This window comes from Oryzias latipes, chromosome 18 (genome assembly GCF_002234675.1).
Source record: "Oryzias latipes chromosome 18, ASM223467v1".
Taxonomy (NCBI): Eukaryota; Metazoa; Chordata; class Actinopteri; order Beloniformes; family Adrianichthyidae; genus Oryzias; species Oryzias latipes.
The window spans coordinates 15,588,905-15,602,733 of record NC_019876.2 but is presented as its reverse complement, the minus strand read 5'-3'; the positions used below and the strand labels follow the sequence as shown (position 1 = coordinate 15,602,733).

Genomic DNA, 13,829 nt, shown 5'->3' with positions numbered 1-13,829 from the left:
TAACCCGCACGAACTATCAAGGTCGTAGACCTCTCAGTGAGCCCGTAGTGCGAGAATGTTTGTGCACATCTTTTTCTACAGGGATGCTGCAGGTTGTAGCAAACACAACGCGCAAGGGTAGGTAAGGGTAAAAGTAGCTGAGATACAGGCAAGTCCTGTAGATGCAAGGAGTGGGCTCTTTACGTGCTGCCTCACAGAAATTAGGAAATTGGACCATAGTTTGTGTGTCCTACAGGCATTTGCTTATCACCTGCACAACCCGACAACCTGTGCGTGCAGCTTTTTTTGCAGTCAGTAAGGAGCCAGTATGCGCATCTTACTAACGACTGTAGTGAGTGTGGCATAACAGCCCCGTAAAAAAGTATTGCCCAAATACTCCATGATGCACTTACCACACGCACTACAATTGTATGTTCCATTTTCATGACCTCCCTTAAGGGAACTGAAAGACACACCTGGGCTTCCCTTAAGATGCCGCCGATCCTCTTTACCACCCACCACATGCCGCACAACCCAAACACCCACAGCCCCTGTATGGGTCAACCCTCCGTATGGGTGCATGTGACCAAGGCTTAAGTGATGACACCAACTACATGATTTGAATTTAGGGTTTTCGGCATGATAGCCTAATGTGAGTACAACCTTGATCTGCCTTCTCCATACTGTCACAGTAGACGTACCCAGAGCAGACACCCAGTATGGGTACAGTTCTTTGATCAGGAGTGCATCCTCTAAATGGTTTAAGAAGCTCTTCAAGGTGTCGGTCACATCCTCAAGCTTGTGCTCCTTCTCCCTGAGCTTCACACTCCGAGCGTCTCTGTTGAACTCCTCAAGGAGGAGCCCCACCCGTGTGGGGTCTCCGAGCTTCTCGTAGACCCCCTCCTGGCAGAAACCTGAGCCCAAGGTCAAAGGGAGGTGATTATGCATAAGTCTGGAAGAATCCTTTGCTCTCTAATAATTCAGCATTAAAAAAAGCTTTAGGAACTCAAACCAATAAGTATGCACATTCATATTTAATTTACAGGTAGGTAGAATGAGACAGACTTCCATATATTATGCATTATTCAAGACAAAACTCACTGCAACACTGACTTTAGATTTAAATATCTTGGGGGCAATCTAACGAAAGGCTCAGTGAGAAGTCGGACAGCACTTTCAGCATTTCTCGAAAATATGCTAAAAAGTGATCCCGGTTCATGTCATAGCAGTGTGCTGTAATGCAGAAAGTTAGTCTGCTGCATGACTCAGCTCTTTCAGGAGCAACCTGAGTTCTACCAATGCATATTTTACCTTTTTTTTTTAACCTTTTACTTCTACAGCACATATAATTTAACTTACCATACTGTGTGACGAAAGCAATGCAGCTCTCCAATATAATTGGAATACCATTTTTTGTCAGCTGTTGTTCACTGAGAGCTTTACTGCCAGTGCCTGCAGCCAAGATGATGGCAGAGTGCCACAGAGAAAAGTCCAGGTTGTTGAAGCCGTGAATGTAAACCGTTCTACAAAAAAAGAAAATGAAGAAAAACAAAATCAGCATCTCCTTTGACAGCATTTGGGTGTATGTAGAGACGCCTAAAGTTCATATATTGGGGAAAGCACGTCTGAGTCATTAAACAACCCAGAAGATTAAAGGAATCCAAAAGCGCTTCTTCAGAGCGCACATCTTTAAACAACTGCCTCTTTCCCAGGAGGTCTGATCAAAAACGCACAAACAAACAGCAATTAGCAGAGTCTTGTTGCATTACTTTAAAAAGGAGCCAAAAAATCTTCAGCTTGTGCGAGGGCTGGAGTCGTACCGCTAAACTCCTCCTCTCCCACTCCGGAAAGCAGTCTAGCAAGGCTTTAATTACTACAGATGGTTACAGTAGGTGAAGTGTGTTAGGACTAACAAGACAAAAGGCAAAGTCAAAGCTAACAGCTCTGCCTAATGCGTGCCCGTGCGGTATCAAAAACATGTCACCAATTAGCGAATCCTTTTCCCAAAGATACCTTCCAGACTCCACCATCAGCAGGACTTGGATCTTGTCCTCGCCCTGAGTGTGTGTGGAGACAGCTGTGGGGGGAAAACAAAAAAACAGTGCAGCAAGTTGTGAAAAAATGCAGGCTTCGAAGCTCAGAGCAGAATGTTCTGTGGTGAAAAAAAGTAATGCAGGGACACTTCAACACCTGCTGGAGCTCCGAATGACGCCACAGTGCTTTCAGATAATTCCTTAAATTGAAAGTTCATGCATTTAATACTTAGATCATTACTTTAGCTTCTAGCCAGATAACTAGTTTATTTATCGACACACCATCTCCCAAAGACTCATTAGCTACGATTAATCAAAACGTTTCTCCTGCATCTGTTTCATATTTCTATGTGATCCAAGATCCTATTAGCAGTTTATCTCAAGACAGGATTTAAAAAATAGTGTCACAAGTAGGTGATCATGACATCTGTGAAGGGGAAAGCAAACACACACACAGAAAGAAATCTGACTACACACAGGTTTTTGCACATTCCACACCCATCACTAATTAACAAGGTTTTTGGAAAGTAGTTTTTCGTGATATTTTTTAGTAAATCAGTCAAAATTATAATTCTCATCCAGCTAAACTGACCGTACATTGCAGCTCATCTTTCCCTAAATGCTGAAGAGGAAAACTCACCAACCTGTTACCACGAGGAGCAATGTTGGGTTAAGTGTCTTGCCTAATGACATTTCGACACATGGGTAAGCAAGGCGGAAACCTAACCTGCCAACGTTGGAACAGAGGTTGACCACTCTACCCCTGCACCATGGCTGCCAAATGTGTAATAACCTGTGTTGGATTTATTTACATAATTCTCTCCAGAATTTCTCAAAATATGTTCTAAAAACTTTATTTGCGCTGAATTAAATCAGACCACAGTTGCTTCTTTTTCTTCTTACTACACTATAAATGATTATAAATTATACTGATTCTTCTATCAAGTACCAGACTTTACACTATAGACTGGAGATTTACACTGCAGTTTGGTGAGCTCACAATGAGCAAGCCAGTCAACGATACACATATGCACAAGTGGAAAGGAAAATATTAACTGGATATCATGTATATTAAAAGATTACAATGTGGGACTTATTTCTTTAAGCCAGAGGTCTTCCTCTTGGGTCTGCTTTCTGTAACTGACTAATCTTCACTAGAAAGAAAAAGCAAGAAGGAGAAAAAAGACAAAGACATTCCACTCGATCAATTGGGATTTTCTTGCCATAATCTGGGAGACAACTGATGCTTTTTTTTGCCAGTGCCTCATTGATGGTAGATTAAACTGTTATTTGGGCACTTTTTATAAAAAGGCCTAGCGGCAAATAACCAAGATTACTTTGTTGGAAATAAACAGCACCACAAAGGAACAGAGACAGGGTTACCAGCATTGTTAATCCGCACAATCGATCTTTTGAAATCAAGTAAGAGTGCAAGATACAGAGGAAATGTGCTTAAGGACTTAAAAGCTCTCCCATAATCTCTTCAGGGGCTTCAAACAGCTGCTTGGATCATGGCAACAATCACACACAACAGAGAAAGTACTTTACATAAAAAGAGCGGGCTCGGCTCAAATATCCTAGCAACAACATCAGGAGCTTTCATCACACTTAGGAAATGGCTGTGCTCGAGTAATCTCAAGAAACTGACGGGGGGCCAGGAATATACAGAGATTTCATACAAGGAACCGTTCAATATAAAGAGATTGATTACTACCTGGAAAGTTACCTGCAGCAAAAAATAGAAACATAGCGGATAACATTTTTTTTCTCCTTATGGTACATTTGTTTCTTTTTGGGTGGAAAAAAAATAAATCAAAAACTCACACAATTTTAAAATCAATACATCATGAAAACTATTAATCCGGAACCACACAGATCAACAATCAGCACATGCATGAGTTTAATTAAAATTTTGGCACAAATGTAAAAGGCGACTCCTTTAGTTTCACATGTATTTCTGTGGGTCTTTGCCTGCTAAGCCAGAATGCAATTAGGTTAGACTGAATTCTGTAGTTTCCATTTAAATTTTCTGGAATATTTCAAATACATGGCATTTCATCTCAATCCAAATGTTCAGAGACTCAAGAGGTTTATTTGATAAGGGTTATTGACTACGTTATCAGGTAAACGCAAAGCACACTCTATAGTCGCTTGGACAAACATTGGAATGTTACTTGATCCATCAAATCGTTTTTTATTTAACAAATTGTGTTTCTGTGACAAGAAATTAAATCTTTAAACCTAACTTAGAAATGTTTATGAGAATTGTTTATTTAATTTGTGTTTTTGTTTGTGTTTTTATGAATACATACACTGCAAAGCATACAGTATCTCTTTTTTACTTTCATTAGGGCCAATAGTCACAGCGTGGGGTTTGTTGTCTTGTTTAAGAAACACCTCAGCACTTGGGCAGACATAACTGAAACCAAAGCTGTGACTTTCCAATCAGAGGTCATCCTCTGCACCACAGCCACCATAATGAGTTTACTTAAATTTGTGTCAAAGACTATCCATTTTGTGAGACAAAATGAATTACATCTGTTCAATTATGTATAACAACATATTCAACAACTACCCGACAGAAGGTTGTTTCTGTTTACTCTCACACAACATCTGATTTTTTGCTTTGTTGGAATGTCTTCAGTGTTATGGGTGAGTAATACATTTGTAGAAGTAAAGTAAAGTAAGTTAGCAAGCTACAAGAAACAGGTAAAATTATTCAACTAGGTAACTCTAACCGGTTGATTAAGTACATATGTAACTTTCATTAGGTAAGTAACTATAAAGGTAAGAAAGCCAAAGAAGGTAAGTAAGCCAAAGAAGTTTATTAGACACACTTGTCCATCTGCTTGTTTCTAATTTCAATTTCCCTCCGGGGATCAATAAAGTCCTATCTCATCTCATCTCATCAGCCAATCTCATGGCAGCAACTCAATACATTTAGGCATGTGGACATGGTCAAGACCATCTGCTGCAGTTCAAACCAAGTATCAGAAAGAGGAAGAAAGGTTATTGAAGTGACTTTGAATGTGGCATGATTGTTGGTGCCAGATGAGCTGGTCTGAGTATTTCCGAAACTGCAGGTCTACTGCGATTTTCACCAATAACCATCTCTAGGCTTTATAGAGAATGATCCGAAACAGGGTCTCCTCTGAGTGGCAGTTCTGTGGGGAATATTTTCTTGGTCCACTTTGGGCCCCCTAGTACCAATTGAGGATGGTTCGAATACTACAGCCTAACTGAGTATTGTTGCTGACCATGTTCATCCCTTTATGACCACAGTGTACCCATCTTCTGATAGCTACTTCCAGCAGGATAAAACATCATGTCATAAAGGTGGAATCATAGACTGGTTTCTTGAACATGACAATGAGTTCACTGAACTCAAATTTACTACATAGTCACCAGATCTCAACCCAATAGATCACCTTTGAGATGTGGTGAAATGGGAGATCAGCATCGTGGATGTTCAGCCGATAAATCTGCAGCAACTGTGTGATGCTGTCATGTCAATATGGACCAAACTCTCTGAGGAAAGTTTCCAGTACCTTGTTGGCTCTATGCCACCGAGGAGTGAGGCAGTTCTGAAGGTAAAAGGGGTCAAACTCAGTACTGGCAAGGTGGACCTAATAAAGAGGCCGGTGAGTGTATTTGTATTCAGTATACATAAAAACTACTAGAGCCTTCTTATATAAAATCACATTTTTACAAACCACATACTGGTACTGCTGGTTTAAGAGCATTTTTGCTATTATGGTTATATATATTTTTTTTATATTATGGAAATTGTACTCTATAGATGTTCAATTAAAATAATTTCCATCACTGTGTTTCTTTTTCATATTCAAAGAAGGACATGGACAAGCCCATTTACAGAAAGACCAGGTCTTGGGGATGCAATATTACCGAAAATGACGAAGATCAGAGCTTCAAAACTGGAATCGAAACAGTTCTTCAAAAATAAGTACATTTTTCAACTTTCATCTCACTGTATTTCAGATACGTTTTTTTTTTTTTTATTTTGCTCTTTGCTAACAAAATAGGAAGACAATGGCATAAACTGCAAGCTTTTTTTTTTAATGAGATCCAAAATAAAGTGATAAAAAAGCTATTAGGGATAAATGTGGTTCTCAATGTTGTTTCAACTAAACTTATGTGTCAAGAATGATTATGCACTTTGGTGATGTTGAAAGCCATTTTTAAGTGATTAGGCATGAATTGGGCTTAACTTTTTTCTTGTTTAAATCCGCCCAGCCCTGTCCACATGGAAAAATACCAATAGTGATATATCATTGGGTCCATCTTGTTTGAAAAGCTTTCGTTTTCGCAAAGTTCCAGGTGGAGAGAGCTGATTTGTGCACTGTGACAGCTTAATGATTATCGGGCTCCATGTGTCATTTTCCTCTCATCCTGTTTTGGGTTTTGTTATTTGTGCTTCAGATATTCCTGACGCAAGATGGTACAAAAAGATCAATCTCACTTCCAAGGACACAGCTGAGCCCTGCAGAAAGCATCTGAAACATACTCGCTTTTTAAGGCAGGGGGAAAGAAATAAACACGCAAAAAAGGTTTGCTGCACACTTGCCTTACAATTTGATTAATCTAAATTAGGATTATGCAGGGGGCAACATTAGGAATAAATCAAAAATGAAGTAGAGACAGTGTTTTACATTCAGAGAACCCATTCTGTTTAGTAGCTTGAAGCCAAAAAGCAGAACCATAAGACATCTAACCACAAATAAACCCCTAATGCGGTCTGAAATGAAGCATGCTGGAAACATGTGGTGATTTTAATTGAAAAGTGAATTTATTTAATCCCTCAGTGCGTTGCAGTGGCACCTTTCATGCAGTGGTGTCAGTTCAAAGAAAATAACAGATAATCCCGTGTCACAGACAGTGAATTCTAAAGCAATCCTTTCAGCGATCCACACCCACCATCCCCTGACAAAACAAAGTCCCTTCTGGCACCAGCTGTGACAAATATGGTTTGGGAAGGTCTGGAATAAAAATGAACACCACTGCAGTTCTTTATCCTGCCCCAGGTGAGAAGACGGGGCGGCGCTTTGCGCAATTTGATCCATGTCGGGGTGTAAGTGGATTAAAAAGATCTATCGATCGTCCCCTCCTTCTGTTCACATCAGGCACCGGTGCAATCGATTGAAATGTTCCAAAATTCTTCATCATCAACGTGTGAACTTCAAATCTTTCCTGTCCAACTGCCCACGTCCCCTCGCCAAATATATCCGTTTTCATCGATGTGGACAGAGGGTTACTACGGCAACTTCAGAAAGCAGAAAACGTAGAATTTAAAGCTGTACAAATGTTTTTTGTCATTCAGAGAGCAGCTAAGGGGCATCTGAACCTCGTTTAGATTGATGATCACTTGTCGATGCATTACTTAGCTCACCTCATTTCAGCAAAATATCTTCTCCTCATGATTTGCCTGCCAAGGTAGCAAGAAGCAAATGAGCTCCAACTTAAATGTGCAAAAAAGCTTAATTATCCTCAAATCCAGAACCAGAGCTATACTGACTGAATATGCATTTCTGAGTTTGCACATCACAGAAAACGTGTGGTTACCCATCCTGTCAAGCATGAGAGATTGAAAAGACAGTAGATAAGATACAGTTTTAAGGATTTAGAGGAAAATGAGAAGATCTGTCTGCTCTGCATGTTTGCTGAAGGCAACGACTGACAGATCTCTGTCTAAACTCACCGACCAGATTCTATTTCAACTCAAATAAAATATGTGAAAAACAGAATTGGGGAAAAAGCATTTGCCCATGTCCAGATGTTTATCTTTTTAATTTTTTCCCTATATTTGAATGATTAAAATCTTCAAATAAATGTTATCTCTAAAAAAGGGCTCAATTAAATAATAAATTAGGCTTAAACCTTTGTAGCCCCGTCTGAAAAATCATGAACACATAAGAACCCATGGTGACATCAGTAACAAAAAAAAATCAGAAATGGCTTCTGTCCTTCTCTTGGTTTGTGGTAGATCTTGTAGGATTTTCATTTTAAGGAAAAATGAGTCTGGATTCTTATGGGTTAGGTCAGAAATGAGTTGTAATCACCATATTTTTTAAAGGTGTTCAGTTTGATTTAGTTATTTGAGATTTGATGTTTAATTAATCACTTTATAAAATCTCTTAAAGGTAAAGTGCACATAGCTGTTAATAAAAAAAATTCAGATTTGTATTACCGTTTCAGAACAATTGGGGGGGGGGGGGGGGGCACTGGTACGCATCTGACACAAAGCTTCTGGTAGCTTTGGGACTCTGGGGAGAACCTTAGTGGGAGACTGGATGACAATGACTACGTGGGAGAGTGCTAGTGCTAAGTTCACACCTGACATTTGTGGTGTGTAGAAGAACGCGCTGAACATTCATCTTCTGCCGTTTATTCCCTTTCGGGGTCACGGGGCTGCCGGAGCCTTTCCCGGCCGCTTGTGGGCGAAGGCAGGGGACACTCTGGACTGTTCGCCAGTCTGTCGCAGGGCCACAATCACACACCCATTTACACTCACACTCACACCTAGGGACAATTTAGAGTGATCAATAAACCTGTGAAGCCGTGGGATAGTGGGAGGAAGCTGGAGACCCGGGAGAGAACCCACGCATGCACGGGGAGAACATGCAAACTCCACACAGATGTTCTGTTTCAGGTCCCCCAGCCAGGACTTGAACCAGGGGCCTTCTTGCTGTGAGGCAAGAGCGCTAACCACTGCGCCACCATGCAGCCCTCAACGCGCTGAACACGGGTTCTTAAATGCCCCTTCTGTTCACACATGACTGCTGCTATTCATAACTAGCGCATATACATATAGTTAGAGGCGGCTTAGTACGAAATGTTGATGCAGTGCAAATCTCCCCAATCTTGCTCCAGACTCTTTCCTTCACATCTTTAATCCTAAAGATGAAAGACTTGGTGTCTTATAATGGTGTTAAGCCAGGTACAAATCACAATTATTCATTTTCTTCCATGATCAATTTTCAAATGGTTGGTACTTTCTATGAATCAAAAGGGACGTCATCCATATGTCAAGACTAAATCCGAGTCCCTGATTGGTCAAAGTTCAACCGGTTTACCTTTCAATGTGAATTCAACTGCAGGACTTAGAGCCTGAAAACTGACTTAAAAGCCTGCATAGCAACGTGTAAACATGAGAGTTTTGAACGTGGAAGCCCAAAAAAAGCCCATACGTGCCTTTATTTAGGCTTTTCATGGCTTAAGATCTTTCACCAAAGACATATCTGAGAGTTTTGACGAAATGTTCAGTGAACTGAGAAGATAAAAATTGACCTTTTGTAATGTCTGTGTTCGATTGCAATTGAAATCAAATCAAGGAACATGACACAAGCAGATGTTCTGGGGCTACTTTATCACTTCAGGGTCTTAACTTTGGCAGAAAAATCAAACTTGAGGGTACTTGTGTTTAGCAGGAGGACAATAAAGTAGGCCAATAGTAGGGATTTATAAATCTGATTGAGATGCTCAAAATGGAGCCTAAACAGTCTCCTTAATTTGGAAAGGCAGTAAAATGGCAGAAAAAAATGATTTTACACGGTAATACAAAATTCCTTTTGGAGTTTGACACTTTCAATTTATTTAAAACATCTTTGTAAAGTGTTGTAAAGTTTACACAGAATTGTATTTTTTATGGTAAAGGGGATTTTCAACTCCAAATCAAATTGGAGGATTGTAGGTTTGGTGTCCGCCTTGTCCACCCATGTGTCAAAGTGTCTTGCAAGACAAGACACTGAACCCCACATTGGTCCTGGTGGTTACAGGTTGATGCCAGTGTTTGGAAGCAGAGCTGCCATCAGTGTGTGAATGTCTGTGTGCGGTGCATAGGACTGTGACTGTAAAGTGCTTTGGGCCTTCAAGGAAGGTAGAAAAGTGCTATATAAGTATCCACCCTTACCATTTCAATTATGGGATTACTCAACTTTTTGAGCTTTTAAGTGTATTATAATGTTAATTCCTCACTATATCAACCCCAAAGTGGAATTTTGATTCTTTCTCGCTTTTCAGAGCATTCTTCAAAAAACCTGTGCTCAGACAGGTCCTCCCAACCCAAGAAAATGAGCGGGTTCTCACATTGTAACACAGATCAAAGAGAACAGCCCCTTTCAGGAAGAGCCAGTGCACTCACTTTCTCCGTGGAGCAAGCGGCGATCGGCAAAAACGCAATGATCGATGCACAATGTACACATTCATCTTTGCAAAAGTTTGGATGCTGTTTGTTTTCGTGGGCGAAACTCAGACACGCTGCAGAGGACGACTTTAGGTTGATGTCATGAAATGAGCGGCACCCACAAGGAGAGAAAGACGGTGCCTCAGTGATTAAGTCATTTCACTTCTGGGTAGGATAGGGAGCTGCAAAAATAACACATATTTCCTTAAACAAAGTACCGTAAATTCCGGACTACAAAGCGCACCCGATTACAAGCCGCACCCACCCATATTCACGTGTTTGACTGCTTTTATACATACACAAGCCGCGTCAGAGTACAAGCCGCGCATGTGTTAGCCGATATTGTCATCCTGACAGATCACGCCCAGCATCCCAGAATGAGTGCAATTTATAAGCACATTGTGGGTGGTGCCAGTTTTGCCTCTGGGTCACTCAAATGAGTGTATCGATATCTGTCAAACAGCATGGACCTATATTCTGTTCACAAGTCCCTCAGTTATGGTGTTTTTATTTCATTTTTTTTTACTTATTGACAATCTAGGTATCTAACATAAAATTACAAACAGTAACCATATAATCAACATTACATCCCTCAGTTATAATGAGGAAATTTACATCCGCGATTCCACATTTCCCATGAGTCTTAGGGGCTAAAGGCGGGGCCAACGCCCGGCTCGCCATTCTGTTGTACGTGTTTAAGAATTAGCAAGTAGCAGCAGTGCATGGAGGGGTGAACGGGAAAAGCTCTCCTTCCGCTTGTGTCGCAGCAGCATTATGGGAGTAACAGGACTGGTTAGAAAACACAACGGTAAAATAAAGCAGCGGCGACTGAAAAGCGCGCGCCTCAGCGCGATACGCGCGCCTCAGTGCGGCGCGTGCGTCAGAAGTTTCCTTCCACAACAAACACTTGCTCCGCGGACGCCTCGAGTAAGCCCTGGCTGCCTCTGCGATCCGCTCCCGCCCCGCGCGCTCCTTGTCTCCCCTTCCTATCTACTCCGACACCTCTGGCCAGGGCAGCTTCAAGGAGGAGCACTTCGTCCCCGTTGCGCCGGTGGATGGAGCAAATCGTTTCTGTGCAAAGCAATCGGACTTAATACTGTACGTTTTGTGTATGAGGGGCGGATGCGTTGTTACGTGTGGGAGCCATCAGACTGTCATCGGCCCCGCAGCTCAATCAGCAGGAGAAGATGTCTCCAGCTCACACGGAGGCTGTGAGTTTTTCAAAGCAAAATTCCGCTTTTACGGTTTCCTTAGAAACCGTAAATGGAGTGTAAATTCACTCCATGCGCTGTTCTCTCCGTCACGCAGCAAACCGGCTTTTCCAAACCCGTTGGTGACGGTGGACTTTTTTACGCTGCTTTTAACGATTGCTTTTAACTTGAAAGCTTCATCATAATGTAGCGGCGATCACGTGCACGTTGGGTCTAATGGCCCCAAAGGATTCTGGGATGCGGCCGGGCATGCGTGTTTCGTTTTGTTGAACCATGACTGAAGTGTCTAAGACCTGAAGTCAAGTCCATGCTGTTTGGCTGCTAAGAGGTGTGTTGAATAAAAATGCCTCGTGCTTGGTGTTAGATACAGAATTCAAACTATTCACTGAGGTCGAAAGTACGTACATGGCGGCCGCCAATTAAATCCATAAATTAGCCGTGTCACTGAATAAGCCGCAAGGCTGTAAGCGCAGGAAAAAAGTAGCGGCTTGTAGTCCGGAAATTACGGTAATCTTTTGTGTGCCAGGGGTAAAATACTATCATATACATGGATATAGTTTACTATAAAAGGTTTAAGAGTAGCGTGGTATAGGCCCTTTAACATCTGATGTAGCCAACAGCTCCAACTGGATGATTATCCACAGGTGACAGAAACCTAGTGAGCTAGAAAGAGCCTAAACATTTCCCAGGAAAAAAAAAAGGAAAAATAAAAACTACAAATATGATAGTGACTATTTAATAAAATAAAAAATAAAGACAAGGTCACATTTCAAAAAGCAATAATGAGGCTAAAATAAAACACCAAACCTTTATTTACAAGTTACCAAAAATAAATAACTGAAGAAAATTTAAGTTGAATGGAAAAGACATACAGAATGGGAAGTCTTTGCATTTTCTTAACAGTTTTTCCCCCTTTTGTAACAACATGTCATGTTTACAGCCAGTATTATGAGACCTAACGCATAAAGCAGTTTAGTGCATTCCTTAAATCTAAGTAACACTTAGATTTTTCATCAAAATCAAAGTTACAGATCAAACCAAACATGATGAGGAGTGACTCTAATTTTTTGTAGCTCTGATGGCTCTCTGAAGTTTGTTCTTGACTGAAATTCTGAGACGGGGCATCATCAGCGAGTGATGCTGACACGCTGCAAATTATGAATCAAAAGGCTGCAGATTCTCATAAAACCCACAAGTTTCTTCATGCTCCTTTTTTTTGGTAGTTTTTCAGTTTTTTTCTCTTTGCAGCCAAGAGTCGTATAGCAGGTGGTAAAAATGAATTTGAAGACAATAATAGTTATGGGGCACACTGCCTATATTCATTTACTCTATACACCCCACTTTTCTTCTGAGGTTTTCTATTCAAACCTCCATATGAACTGGCTTTAGTGACGTATTAAATAGGGACAAAATATTAAACATCAAGTCTGTAGATGAAATAGGAGTAATGTAAATGATAACTGTGCACAGAGTGGTCTAGACTTGAGTTGTCATGAGTACACTACGCATCACTGACCGGCACTATGGGGGCAAACATGTGCCTAACTCTCTCAAACATGCATGAAAGTACCAACCATTTATCATGGACGAGAAATCAATAATTGTTGTTTGTGCCCGGCTGGAATTCTATGACATCAAGTCCTATATATACAGTACAGACCAAATGTTTTCTTATTTCTATGACTATAAAAATTGTAGAGTCACACTGAAGGCATCAAAACTGTGAAGTAACATATGTGGAATTATATACATAACAAAAAAGTGTGAAACAACTGAAAATATGTCATATTTTCTAGGTTCTTCAAAGTAGCCACCTTTTGCTTTGATTACTGCTTTGAACATTCTTGGCATTCTCTTGATCTCTTGGTCTGTACTGTATATCGGAATAGAGCTGTGGAGCCTGCAGAAAGCCTGTAGCAAGAATCGCACCACTTCGACATTTTGCACCAAACCTTTTCCAACCCCTGGTCTACACCATTTGAATAATTTCATGCATGCAGACAAACAGTCGAGTGTCTTGCCTGGGTTTTGTTCTTGTTTTCTTGTTCACATCACGATCAATGTTTGAGCGATTAATTATGGTCATCATGTACTCATTTAAACTGTAACCTTGGATTTATGTAATATTTTTGTCCCATCAAGTAAAAACTAAAGACTTACAAAAAGCTTCTGATTCAATGTTTTTCAACCAGGATGGTAATTCTGTCTTTTTTGCTTTTATAGAACCAGTTTGTGTGGAGAAATTCTCAACTAAAGTCTTCAGCTTTCTATTACAAGAGGCAGGAAAAAAACGGAAACTCTTCTTCCTGGTCTGGACTGCTAAGTTATTACCACAACATAGCAAATGCAGGCACATGAATCTAGGAGGAGAGCTCCTGAAGGTCAGATGAGTGTTTGTTTGAATGA

General features: G+C 40.7%; 1 protein-coding gene across 1 annotated transcript in view; it reads right to left on the bottom strand.

Annotated features, from left to right (window-relative positions):
- Window positions 1-13,829, bottom strand: part of arap2 (ArfGAP with RhoGAP domain, ankyrin repeat and PH domain 2) — a 179,769-nt gene that overhangs the window by 32,525 nt on the left and 133,415 nt on the right. Inside the window, exons 19-21 of the mRNA XM_023966122.1 lie at window positions 1,993-2,056; window positions 1,339-1,502; window positions 681-893 (exon numbers count right to left, since the gene is read on the bottom strand). Of these exons, the coding sequence (XP_023821890.1) occupies window positions 681-893; window positions 1,339-1,502; window positions 1,993-2,056 (441 nt within the window). The remainder of the gene's footprint in view (window positions 1-680; window positions 894-1,338; window positions 1,503-1,992; window positions 2,057-13,829) is intronic.